Genomic DNA, 13623 nt, shown 5'->3' on the forward strand with positions numbered 1-13623 from the left:
TGCCTCTCACACATGGCAAGAAAGTGATTTGTAGACAGCCACTTTTTAACTAGGATGACTGACAACACCCTAGCCTCCAGCAGAGCTATTTATGAGGAGAATCTGGATAGAACAACAACATACTGGAAGCCATATGTAGAAAAAACCAACAATTTGCTTAGCTCTAGAATGTTTCTCCTTTCACTAATATTTCCAGATAGAAAAACTCCAAACTGAAAGGCAAGGCAGATGAGCTGCAACTCATTTTGTTAGTCCTTGTCCTGCTAAGTGAAAAACAGAGCACCTTCAGCTAGACAAATGGCTATATTCCCCTTCAGGTATTTATTTAAGCAGCTCTTCATGAAGAGTAAATTAGCATTAAAGCCTCCACGCTGGTGCCTATATCTGCCAGTTCAATTGATTGGTCTGACTGCATTCATGATTGAAAACAAATAGGTTTTGTGTTCAAACAGAGCAGCTGTCCTTTGCAAGAGAGCTCTGTTGCAGAGGAGCTCACTGGGGAATGTGTCATTGTGTGTGCAGGTATACCAATATGAACTGAAATAAATGCTCACCAATTTACTCCATCTGCTTCCACCCACGCAAAGCGATATTCATTGACCCTGAGCATCAGCTGCAGACATCCAGCAACACATTGGACATACTGGGAACTCTGGGTGAAAAAGAACAGATCACTGCTTACTGACAAGAGTTAGGTAGTATGTGCTCAAGTTCAGTCTTCTTCCTAGCATCCTTTCCTTCAGGAGCACTCCCAAGTCAAAGACACTCACCCTCATGAGGCTTTGTATCTCCACATTTGAAGGAGGAAGGTGGGAAGCAAAATATAAATGAAGTTTTCAACAGCAATGAAGTCTCATGCATGTGATACCACTTTGCATTGTCTTAGCAGATTTTCACAGCCCACCTGAAGACACCTTTTGGCAGCTATGAATTAAGGCTGTCTTCTGTTGGATTAAACTGCCAGAGTACTTCATCCACACCATCGATTCTCATTGTGTTGAGCAAGCTTTGCTAAATAAATCAGCCAACTGGTTACCAAGTACAAGGAACTTTGCCAGAGGTGACAGTAAAAAAAAGGTAATGCATTCTTGGGTCCAGCCTCTTCCCATTGCCATCCTCCAACTCAAAGCAGCAGTGGTGTCCTCACAATTTTGTATTTTCATACATCTATAGAATGGTTTAGGTTGGAAAGGACCTTAAAGGTCACCCAGTTCCAGCCCCCTGTCATGGGCAGGGATACCTTCCAAGAGACCAGGTCACTCAAGGCCTCATCCAACCTGGCCTTGAACACCTCCAGGGAGGGGGCATCCACAGCCTCCCTGGGCAACCTGTTCCAGTGTCTCACCAACCTTACTCTAAACATTTTCCTCCCCATCTCCAGTCTACATCTCCCATTCACAAGCTTCAATCCTTTCCCTCTTACCTCTCCCTACATGCCCTTGTAAAAAGTCCCTTCCTGGCTTTCTTGCAGGCCCCCTTCAGGTACTGGAAGGCTGCTATAAAAATCTCCCTGAAGCCTTCTTTTCTGCAGGCTGAACAGCCCCAACTCTCTCAGCCTGTCCCCATAGGGGAGGCTCTCCAGCCCTCTGATCATCTTGGTGGCCCTCCTCTGAACCTGCTCCAGCAGTTCCTATGGTGGGGACACCAGAGTGTGCCACAGAAGTACCATGCTTATCACAATGGGATGTACACTGACACAAAAGACACTGTTAGAAAAACCAAGTAGACAAAATCAGCCCCAAAGTTTAGCTTTACATTTTAGCCTTTGTCTTCTCTTCACTGCAAGTTTAGCACAGTAAAGAACATTAAGACTAAAACTTTCCCATCAGGAAAATGTTGACAGATACACCACTGAATTCTATTTTCACCCTACAGGAACAGCCACAAAGAATCATTAAACAGCTTTTCATCTCTAAAAGCATCTGCTTTCTATGTTTCTGTTCAGAAGATGGGCTGCAGGTTCCAAAATGGAACTTGGTCAACCCACTGGCCCTCCCACTACAGCAACACAAAGATCCCAAGGTACAACAGGAGGGATTATTTTTCCCCTCTCTTGCTCAGCTTCTGGCATTATTAGCAACATATCTGAGTATTAGTGAAGATAAAGTGTTGGGAGGTTTTGTCTCTAAGCCTTTTTCTTTACTAAGTCTTGTGGGGTAGATCACTCACAAAATACAATGTCAAACTCCTCAAACATTTAACTGAGGGAAGAATTCAGACAGTGCCACATGAGAAGAGAAAGAGACAAGGAACAGAATTCGAGATAAAGATGAATTATTCTCTGTTTCTCACCAGAGATTAAGACCTTGACATAAAAACTGAGTCTGAATGTCAAGACCCAAATGATTATAGAGAATATTCATTTCCCTGGGTAGGTATTCACACACACACACACACATACACCATGCAAACAACAGCCAGACAGCCCTCCCACCTCAAATGGATGAATTTATCTACACCACCAGCCTGGATGCTACTGAACTTGGCTCTTTTTTTCAAGTCTGTCACAGAAGCATTCTCCTCTAACACTACTGTAAGTGACATTTCAGAATAAATCCCAGCCCTCATTTCCTGCATCTCTAATTTACTCTGAAATAAATTAGTTAGGATCTGCCTGGAAATCCTGCACTAACTAGATCTGAAATCAGACTGCTAATGAAGTCAAGACAATATCAGCCAACTTAATTATCCTTACAACACTTCTGGACTTGCAGTCCTGCTGCTTTGGAGCCTGCAGTGGTGCAGTACATTCATGCACTACTACAGTACACTGAATACAGATTTCTAGGCAAGTCAGCAGAGCTCACAGCTCCATGCAAGTGGTAGTGTGTGCTGTACAACCATTTACTCTTTCAAGGCTGCAAGACCAAGGGCTGCCTGCCTAACCACCAGCATGTGGCACACACAACTGCACATGAAAGACTCAGAGTTCAGCTTCTGTGCTCAGACCACAATTCCAAACCCTATCCATGGTCATGAAAAGCACTTCCTCATCTTTTGTATTTTAAACCTCAGTCAGGTGTTAGTTTAAGAGGCTTTTCTCACAAGGGAGATGTTCCACGCCCTTCAGCATCTCTGTGGTTCTGAGCTGGACTCATTCAAGCAGTTCCCTGAGATCCTCCTTGAACTGTGGGGCCCAAAACTGGACACAATACTCCAGAAACAGCCTGACCAGGGCAGAGTGGAGGGGGAGGAGAATCTCTTTCAATCTACTAACACCCCAGCAATGTAACTATTGATGCAAAGAGGACAATGCATTTCCCCCTGAATTCAAGCTATTCACAGACATGAAAAGCTCACAGCTTTGAAAGGACTCTTGTAATTTCATGCTACAGAAGTGAGGGGTAGCATTAGCTGTAATATCTGATGTGCCCCAAGTTCTGCACACCATAAGAACCAAAAGCTTCTTAGTCTCTGGTTTCTGGTAGTTCAGTGCTAAACAGACAGTACTGTTCAAATACTAACTCAAGTTTTAACAGAGAATCCTAGCTACATCTTCAGCTTCAACAACCCAAACCAGCTTATCAAATGCATCCTTCCATCGGCAGCATTTTCTGTGGAGCCGGTGGTTTGAAGCTCCTTTTGTTTCTTGGCGCCACCGCCTGGCACTTCGCTGTCCAACAGTTGTGCCTCCAGGCGCTTCCCATCACCCACACCCCAACGCCTCCGCCCCTTAACCCCAGCAGTGGCCAGCACCTGCTCACAACGGCACATGGACGGATTTCAAAGCTCTACTCACATCACTCGTGGAGACTGCTCCTGCTTCCACAGAACCCCCTGCACCACGCAGTTTCTACCACAAAAAGAAACAGTTAAGATCAGAGCTGCCCTCCACCCTTTCAGACCCTTGTCAGCAAGTTCCTTTCAATTCCCCCATCTCTCCAGACACAGAAACAAAAGATCAAGAAGCTATTAGATACTCTTCCTGCTCAATATGTTGTGATAATATATGCTGTTTATTTCCCCCACACCATCATATCTAGCAGAATATGCTTGAAGCTGATCCTGGTACAGGAAGATTTAACCTTATCTTTTTGCTTCTCATTTTTTTAAGTGTGGATTTACTCAAGACCTTCATCCATCTTCATCTTAGATTATGAAAACTTCTCTGGAATCTTCCTGAAGTAAACTACAACTTTAAGATTCTTCCTCCAGGTGAAAAACCAACCACAAAGCCAGATTAAAGCAAACCAAAAACCACACAAAAAGAGAGCAAAACCCCCCCACAATAACCAAAAAACCCAACCACCACCACAAAAACCTCAAACACAAGCCACAAGAAACAAAAAAACCACCCAAAATTTGTTTCTCTCCTCTCCAGGGTCGACTTCAGCTACAGAGAGAATGAAAAATGTCACTGGGGTTTGCTAAGGATTGAAGAGAAGAAAAAACTCCAATAATTAATACATGGGAGAACAATTCACCTGTGAAGGACAAGCCAGAAGTAAGTGAGCTTCTACTGGGCTCATATCATCAAAATGCTGTCCAAATAACTAAGGATGTATTTAGTTTCAGACAGGACTACAATAGAAAAGCTTTTGACTCCAATGATGTGGTGCAAAAAAGTTTTGACAGTCACTTCCTTCTCCCCCCAGGGTTTTTATTCCCAGCAACAAGTGCTGAGAAACAAAACCACCCAGGGAAACAAAACTGAAATCCCTCTTCAAATCATTTTAGTGTCCAAAAAAAACAAGCCCCAAACAAACAAAATGTTAAGGAGCAACAAGACAAAAAGGCTTATTTTTTATCATGCACATTTCAAGGGCTAGAAGAGGAAATAAAGCTTAGTATTTCACATGCTTGAATAAAAGATACTTAGCTTTAAAAGCTACAGAGGTAAAATTTCACTTTAAAAGCCAAAGAGAACAAACAAAACTACAGCTGGCTTGAATATCCTTGAACAAAGTTTCCTAAGTCACTGCCATGTTTAGAAACAGAAGTAGGTGCTTGGTTTTTATTTTACCTGTGAACTGAGCTGAGTTTTAATCCAGTTGAAGTAGTAATTCAAGTCACTGCCTTCCATAAGCTCCCTCCCCCAAGCAGCCAGTTTGGCAATAATTCTTGCTGCCTGAAAAAGAATGCAAATCAGATTGAGAAAAGCCCACCTCACAATCACAGCCATTTCAGGATTCAGGGAGGTGTCCTGCAAGCTCTGGACACCAACTGCAGACAAAAGATGGCCCTGTACAGAAACCTACCTGGTTTTATATACAGGGATCCCTTCATGCCTAGTAATTGTGTCTGTTCAGCTTCTACCTCCCCTAACTGATCTACTGACTGGCAGTTGTGATAAAAAGCTCTCTTCCTAGTTATGTCTTACTGTGCTTGGTTCTAAAATTCCTGCTTTTCTGAGCCTTTGAATCCTGTTCTAATCTCCCTCCCCCCAAAAAAAGAAAACAGGGTAAATAAGTAGTGTCACTTTTCTTTCTGGTGCTGGAGAGCAACAAAGCTGGTGAAGAATAAATCTTATGAAGAGTGACTGAAGGAGCTGATTGTTTAGTTTGAGGAAGAGGAGGCTAAGGGGAGACCTCATTGCTCTCTACAACTACCTGAAAGGAGGTTGTAGAGAGGTTGCTGCTGGTCTCTTCTCACAGGTAACTAGCAATAGAACAAGAGGAAATGGTCTCAAACTGCAACAGGTGAGGTTTAGGTGACAGGTTGGACTTGATGATCTTTGAGGTCTCTTCTAACCTTGGTGATTCTGTGACATTAGGAAAAGTCATCTTTTCCCAGAAAGAGTGGTCAGGCATTGCAGTGGGCTGCCCAGGGAGGTGGCTGTGTCTAAAGGTTGTTTAGATGTGATGCTTGGGGGATATCACAGTATCACAGTATGACTAAGGTTGGAAGAGACCTCGAGGATCATCAAGTCCAACCTATCAACACAGGCCCCATGACTAGACCATGGCACCAAGTGCCACATCCAATCCCCTCTTGAATGCCTCCAGGGATGGTGACTCCATCACCTCCCTGGGCAGTGCACTCCAATGACGATCGACTCGCTCAGTGAAGAACTTTCTCCTCACCTCAAGTCTAAACCTCCCCTGGCGCAGCTTGAGACTGTGTCCTCTTGTTCTGGTGCTGGTTGCTTGGGAGAAGAGACCAACCCCTTCCCAGCTACAACCACCTTTCAGGTAGTTGTAGAGGGCAATGAGGTCACCCCTAAGCCTCCTCTTCTCCAGGCTAAACAATCCCAGCTCCCTCAGCCTCTCCTCACAGGGTTGGGCTCAAGGCCTCTCCCCAGCCTTGTTGCCCTTATCTGGACATGTTCAAGTGTTTCAATGTCCTTCTTATGGCTTAGGAGTCAACACTGTAGAGTAGAGTGAATGGCTGGACTTGATCCCTGGGGTCTTTTCCAACCTGAGTGATTCTTTGATTTTCTAAGGCATGGTTAAGTGAAGCTTTTATCACGACTGACTCATCTAGATTGCAAGAGGAAAACTTTCCAGTCCAGGCAGTAATTCAGCTTCAAACTCTAAGTCTCCTAAGGAAAACTCAAGGCAGCATTTTTTTTTTCCCCCCTTTTCAGTGAGAGGTTCATTCCAAACTCACCATATGCACAGTGAAGAGATCTTGTCGGTTCAGCATGGGCAGGAAGTAGGACCATGCAGTGTTCTTACCACGTTTTGCATAATCAAAGAAGATAGAAACACGCTGATGGTTCTCCTGTAAAGATTGGGAGAATGGGAAAGCTGACAGACTTGCAAAAGGGTTGGACAGAAAGCAGTTATTTGCTCCTCTGGCATACATCAGCAGAGGGTAGCCTGGCTTGTAAGAGCCCATGGAAATTGCTCAGTTCGGCAGTTAGCGTGGATCATTTCAGCGCTCCCCACATTAAGGCTCATTTCAGCACTCCCAACACTAAGGTTCGTGATTTGGGTGGGCAGAGAAAAACAGCTTTGAAACAATAAATTGCATCTCAGATCTCAGCACTCCCTGAAGTCAAAATGGATGCATCCTTTCGAGCAACTGAAAGGAGAAATGAGAGGCGAGCTAACTGCTGTCATTTTCCAGAGGAACCAATCAGCCAATCCATTCTGCTTGAATGAAGCCCCACATACCATCTTCCATGTATTGCTATGCTCACACAAAAGCCTGCTGTTCAAAAAGTCATTCTGGAGAGTTAAGCTAGCCCTGTCTCTCCAGAGGAAGAGAGCTCTTCTCTCCCAGATGAGGCTGCAACTGATTCAGTAGCAACCTGCATACCCAGGAGAGGACACAGCCACCAGAATTCTGTTTTCCTGGGCTTCTAGACTGAACCAAGTACCTGAACCTGGGCTTTGTGTACAGTTTCTTTGAGCATTCCACCTAATAACCATTATGAAAAGCAGCTGTTGCCACTCCTCAAAAGAGACTAGGTAAAAGGCCATGCAAAAATTTGTTTAGGTGGGTTGGATTGGTTGATGGGTTGGATGCAATGATCTTGAAGGTCTCTTCCAACCTGGTCTATTCTATTCCCTAGTAGCACAGAATACAGATAGTCTTCCAGAGAAGGCAATACCTGGATTCTTGCCTTTTCCTCAGCATTTCCATATACTTTGGAGCCTGGTGGATCATCAGCTTTTATTTTAAAGAGATCTCTTCCCAAGTCAACCTACTACAACCAAGTACACACCTCCTAGCAAGGAATGCAAAACTGTCTGAACCTCTGCAACTGGGAAAGTCTCATGAGAACACTACCTCAGTCTCCACTACTCAGTGATTTTCAATTCCCAGCTCCCCTAGCTGAAGGGCCTTCCTCCATCAATTCAGCACCCTGTTATTAACAGCATGGACCAAGACTCAGCCAGGCAAGCTTGCTTGCTGGGATCTGCCCCTGTACTCAGCACTGGTTAGGCCACACCTTGTGTACTATGGCCAGTTCTGGGCCCCTCAGTTTAGGAAAGATGTTGAGTTGCTGGAAGTGTCTAGAGAAGGGCAACAAAGCTGGGGAGGGGTTTGGAACACAAGCCCTATGAGGAGAGGCTGAGTGAGCCAGGGTTGCTTAGCCTGGAGAAGAGGAGGCTCAGAGACCTTATTGCTCTCTACAACTACCTGAAGGGAGGTTGGAGCCAGGTGGGGGTTGGTCTCTTCTCCCAGGCAACCAGCACTAGAACAAGAGGACACAGTCTCAAGCTACACCAGGGGAGGTTTAGGAAGTTCTTCATAGAGAGTGATTGGCCATTGGAATAGGCTGCCAAGGAGGTGGTGGAGTCACCATCACTGGGAAGTGTTTAAGAAGAGACTGGCTGGGGTGCTTGGTGCCATGGTTTAGTTGATTAGATGGTGTTGGATGATAGGTTGGACTTGATGATCTCAAAGGTCTCTTCCAACCTGGTCTATTCTATATGATCCATTAAGTACAAGATGTACCTATGATCCAAACAGTGGCATCTTACTAAGCATCAGATTTCATCAAAAGTACAAAAATTACTGCACAAACACAGGCTGAAAATTCCTGTCCTGATCACCGACTGGGAAGGTCAAGTGTCACTAGCTGTCTGACAGCCACAGCCCTTGACAGTGATTAGTGCTCCAGAAGGAACAGGTCAAAAAGCACTCAAAAATCCTCATAAAAATTTTTGTTCAGTCTGTGAAATAGAATTTTAAGGTAAGATGTCAGGAACACAGTGCCTTGGTGGAGAGCCTCTGCTCTGTGAGGATGGGCTTGATGAAAAACGGCAGCTCAATCAAATCACTGTTAGCAGCCACACTTGTGCTGCACAGCCTGGCTAAAAAGAGCAAAAATAACTACATCAAGGAGTTCAGTTTACAACACAGCTAAGGAAGAGACAGGTCTGGAAGCAGAAAAGCTGAAATAACTCCAACAGGCTGCCAGTCAGAAAACTGCTCTGGCTAAAGACAAGAGGGAAGGAGCAGAGAGCTGCCTGGAACAGCCCAGTGCTGCACCATGCAAGGCAGCTACTGACTACCCCCACAAAGAGGAAATCCTGAAGATCTCACATCAACAGTTGAATAATTTAGCATCTGCCACTTCTGTCAAAGCCTAATACAGCTCACTCAGGTGGTACTGCTGCCTGCACCACCTACAGTGCAGGTTCTTAAGGATTTCACAGGCAACAGGCTGTGCAGTGTGACAAGGTCATTAACCCAGAGAAACTGTTCCAAGTACTTATCATATAAATGGAGTAAGAAACGTTTCCCCAGGGAATGCTAACATTTCCTCCAGTATGCAAACACTCTCCACCTTCAGGAATAAGCAGAATGGTGATATTTTGGTGAGGCAATCACATTCACCTCACTTCTTCCAGCCACCGAAAGAAATCTATCTTAAAACGATGATCAAGTCCATAAGTACAACTGATGGAGCAACCCTGGACACCCAGGTAGGCTCCTGGGGTGCTCCAGACAGTTGATGTGATTTTTAGAACCTCACAAGGAAAGCATCAAAAGACAACAGAAGAACCACAGACAGTCATTATCAACACAGACAAGAGATGGCTACTGTTGCCTACAGCAGTTGCTGTAAGCTTCAGTCACCAAAACTAGGCTGCAAATATTCTTTATCTCATGGAACAGCAGCAAGCATCCCTGCTCAAAACAACTTCACTGAAAGAATGAGTGGCACCATGACAGACTGAATCCTTCAGCACTCTCTCACTTAAAATCTTTGCAGGTACTGAATTAAGACTACTTAAGCAAAGACAGGAGACTTCACACCCACTGGTGTGGATTCTTCTGTCCATGCAGCCTGCATGAAGCTCAACCTGAGACTCAGTGCTGCTTTCTGACAACCAGACACTTTGAGCATGTGCAACCAAGGGTTCATAAGGCATCATAAACCATGTTCATAAACCATGTTCTACCACATGCACATGACCAAAAGAACATCTAAGTCCCATTTCAGCCTTGTCTAGTGGAGACACAGAGGGTTAGGAAGCCCTGGAATGAGGACATACAGATGCTTGCACACAAGCCCTTTATGCCAGCAGCAGGATAGCCCTGAATAATGACATCACACAGAGAACTGCAAAAACCAGAGCAGCCTTTCAGCCACTGAAGCTAAACTTCTGAAGTGAAAGAGGCATCCATTTCATTGAAAAGCAAAGATACCCTGTGCACCAAGTACTTCCAGAACATGAACACAGATATACAAGGCTAAGTCACCCATCCAACTTTAGGTCAAGCATTTCATTTCTGAAGACAAGAACTGAGTATTTCAAAGCATATTTTGAATACACTTTGACAAACACCTGAATTAAGGCCCCATCCCTGGAGACAGTCAAGACCACACTTTGATGTGGCCCTGGGCAGCCTGACCTAGTTGGAGGTGTCCCTGCTCACAGCAGGAGTTGGACAAGGTGACTTTTGAAGGTCCCTTCCAACCCAATGCAATCTCTGAGTCAGGGTTAGAAAACACTCAAACATGCATTTAAATACTTAAAACCAGGAGAGATTATTGACCTACTTGCAGCATATCATCCACCATTGTCAGAATGTACTGCACTGTCTGTTCCTTGGAGATATGAGTCATCAAGTTTATAAATGTTTTAGCACACTGGAAAAATAAGAGAGATACTGAAATTAGTATTAGCAATTGTCTTCAGTCCTGATGATAGCAGCCAGGGCTTCACTAATTCACAGTTATGTCTTACACAAGCATTGAGCATCCCAACATCTTATTCTACTGCAGTAAGAGATGAAGACATTTGGCATACTACAAAGAAAATTTTCTGTCACCCTTCACAATTTGTTTCGTGGCTTTCAAATGCCATAACAGTCAGCAGTGAAAGTCAGCAAGGTGTTTTGTTGAATGACTGATGAGGAAGTCTCCATCAGTGTGGGTTTTTTTTTCCCCACCAATAAACTGACAAAACCACAGCAAACATGGACACAGTATAAGAACATTTCAGCAGGGGTCAGCCCATGGCTTGGACAGGAGCACACTGCACTGGGTTAGGAACTGGCTGGAGGGCCGAGCCCAGAGAGTGGTGGTGAATGGTGCCACAGCCAGCTGGAGGCCAGTCAGTAGTGGAGTCCCCTAGGGATCAGTGCTGGGCCCCATCCTCTCTAACATCTTTGTTGATGATCTGGATGAGGGCATTGAGTCCATCATCAGTAAATTTGCTGACAACACCAAGCTGGGGACAGGAGTTGATCTGCTGGAGGGTAGAGAGGCTCTGCAGAGGGACCTCAACAGGCTGGACAGAATCCAACAACAGTAGATTGAACACATCCAAGTGCCAGGTTCTGCACATAGGCCACAACAACCCCATGCAGTGCTGCAGGCTGGGGTCAGAGTGGCTGAGAGCAGTCAGGCAGAGAGGGACCTGGGGGTGCTGGTTGATGGTAGGCTGAACATGAGCCTGCAGTGTGCCCAGGTGGCCAGGAGGGCCAATGGCATCCTGGCCTGCATCAGCAACAGTGTGGCCAGCAGGAGCAGGGAGGTCATTCTGCCCCTGTGCACTGCACTGGTTAGGCCACACCTTGAGTACTGTGTCCAGTTCTGGGCCCTTCAGTTTAGGAAGGAGGTTGAGTTGCTGGAACGAGTCCAGAGAAGGGCAACGAAGTTGGTGAGGGGCTTGGAACACAGCCCTGTGAGGAGAGGCTGAGGGAGCTGGGGCTGCTTAGCCTGGAGAGGAGGAAACTCAGGAGTGACCTTATTGCTGTCTACAACTACCTGAAGGGAGGTTGTAGACAGGCAGAGGTTGGTCTCTTCTCCCAGGCAACCAGTACCAGAACAAGAGGACACAGTCTCAGGCTGCACCAGGGGAGGTTTAGGCTGGAGGTCAGGAGGAAGTTTTACACAGAGAGAGTGATTGCCCATTGGAATGGGCTGCCCGAGGAGGTGGTGGAGTCGCCGTCACTGGAGGTGTTCAGGAGGAGACTTGACAGGGTGCTTGGTTACATGGATTAGTTGGTTGGGTGGTGTTGGATGATAGGTTGGACATGATGATGTTGAAGGTCTCTTCCAACCTGGTTTATTCTATTCTATGTCACCTGTTCCATGCTATACAGTGTAGACAAATCTTTGTTCCATCTTCTGCCTCCTGAACAACTCTACTCTAGAGGCTCAGTAACAAGTAATAGTCACAACACTGTTTTTTCACACTTCCTCCTTCCTCTTCACCAGTCAACTGAAAGCACAATGGAGGTTTGAACTGCCAGACTGATTATGCTGTGGCACATGGTGTTCACCATTTATGCTTTTGTCACCATGCAAATTATGATCTATCACACATAGCAGGGCCATCCACCAATCTCCTATCAGCTCAGGTCCAGTGCAGGTATCTCATCTCTTACCATGCCTAACATGACACTAGACACCTAAGCAGCACTCAGGGGACTCTGTTGCTGGAACTACATTACAATTGTTCAGCTAGCCAAGTGAAAAATCACACTGGCAGTAGCCCACACAAGTCAGTCAGATGACATTTAATTACTTAATAGGTTTTTAAGAAGAATGGCCAGCCTATGTGTGTGTGTGGGGAAAAATAATCATAATGGCAAATTGTATTCTTTCCCCATAGCATCTTAACTGTATGCAGGCAACAACAGAATAGATTGGGTACAAACCCCTCCACCCTCCTCCCCAGGATGCAGATTATTAAAAGGCAGTTACTTGATTTCCTTCTGTTTGCAACAACTCCTGTTTTTCTTCTGGATTTCTCTTCTGTTCAAACTTTTGGATAAACTCACAGTCTTCACCTGAAATCATCTGCCCTCTGAAAGGCAAAAGAAGTCAATCTGTAAGGAACATGAACAGCAAGTTATTGCAGACTGTGCTAGGTTTATGTGACTTCAAGGAGTTGGTAGCAGAAGGGCTGCAGGGCTGGCTTCTGTAAGACAACACCAGAAGCAGTCCCCTTGTCACATAGGTTCAGTTCCAGTTGGCTCCAGGGCAGACCCACCACTGGCCAAAGCTGAGCCACTTCTTCATAACATTTTTAAGGAGTAAAAATCTGCTGCATAACAGCAGCCAGGGGAGAGCAGTGAGAATGCATGAGAGAAACAACTCTGCAGACACCAGCGTCGGTGGAGGAGGAAGTGCTCCAGGCACCCCAGCAGTGATTCCCCTGCAGCCCCTGGTGAAGGCCATAATGAAGGTTTTATTCCCCAAGCTATACAAAGCAGTACAGAAGAATCCAACAGCTTTGTAAACAGGCTTTTAATACTTCATCAGAGATTTCAGACATCTGATTAATAGTTTTAGTAATTAGGTGGTGGAGTCACCATCACTGGAGGTGTTTAAAAAGAGACTGGATGAGGCACTTGGTGCCATGGTTTAGTTGACTAGATGGTGTTGGGGGGTAGGTTGGACTTGATGATCTCAAAGGTCTTTTCCAACCTGGTTAATTCTTCTATCCTAATGCAGCCATTTCCATTAATCTCATTTTTCAACTGAAGTAACTGATAAAAACTGATTAAACCCCACAAAAACATTTAAAACAAAGAGTAAAGCAGCCTCAGGCAGCTGCTACCTGTTACCACAATGCTGTTTTCTTTCCCCCCTCACTCCCTCTTCAAAGAGTCCTTTAAGCAAACCATGCAAGGAACCAAAACTTCCCTCTCATCCTTCTCCTAACAACCACTTCATTTTTTATTTCTCACAAGGTGTCTACCCAGCCTTTTGTCAACAGATAAAAGTCACTTTGAGCTTTAGCTCTCTGGGTAGATCTGGTTTAG

General features: G+C 45.2%; 1 protein-coding gene across 2 annotated transcripts in view; it reads right to left on the reverse strand.

Moving 5' to 3' along the window:
• The window catches only part of ATP6V1H (ATPase H+ transporting V1 subunit H), a 32972-nt gene that overhangs the window by 14387 nt on the left and 4962 nt on the right, over positions 1-13623 (reverse strand). Inside the window, exons 3-8 of one of the 2 annotated variants that reach the window (XM_068166694.1) lie at positions 12560-12662; positions 10406-10495; positions 6550-6663; positions 4964-5068; positions 3740-3793; positions 555-652 (exon numbers count right to left, since the gene is read on the reverse strand). In XM_068166694.1, the coding sequence (XP_068022795.1) occupies positions 555-652; positions 3740-3793; positions 4964-5068; positions 6550-6663; positions 10406-10495; positions 12560-12662 (564 nt within the window). The remainder of the gene's footprint in view (positions 1-554; positions 653-3739; positions 3794-4963; positions 5069-6549; positions 6664-10405; positions 10496-12559; positions 12663-13623) is intronic. The other variant, XM_068166695.1, reaches the window with a different exon arrangement.

Source organism: Melanerpes formicivorus, unplaced genomic scaffold, assembly GCF_026170545.1.
Source record: "Melanerpes formicivorus ecotype bairdi unplaced genomic scaffold, bMelFor1.0.p_v2 SCAF_105, whole genome shotgun sequence".
NCBI classification, from domain to species: domain Eukaryota; kingdom Metazoa; phylum Chordata; class Aves; order Piciformes; family Picidae; genus Melanerpes; species Melanerpes formicivorus.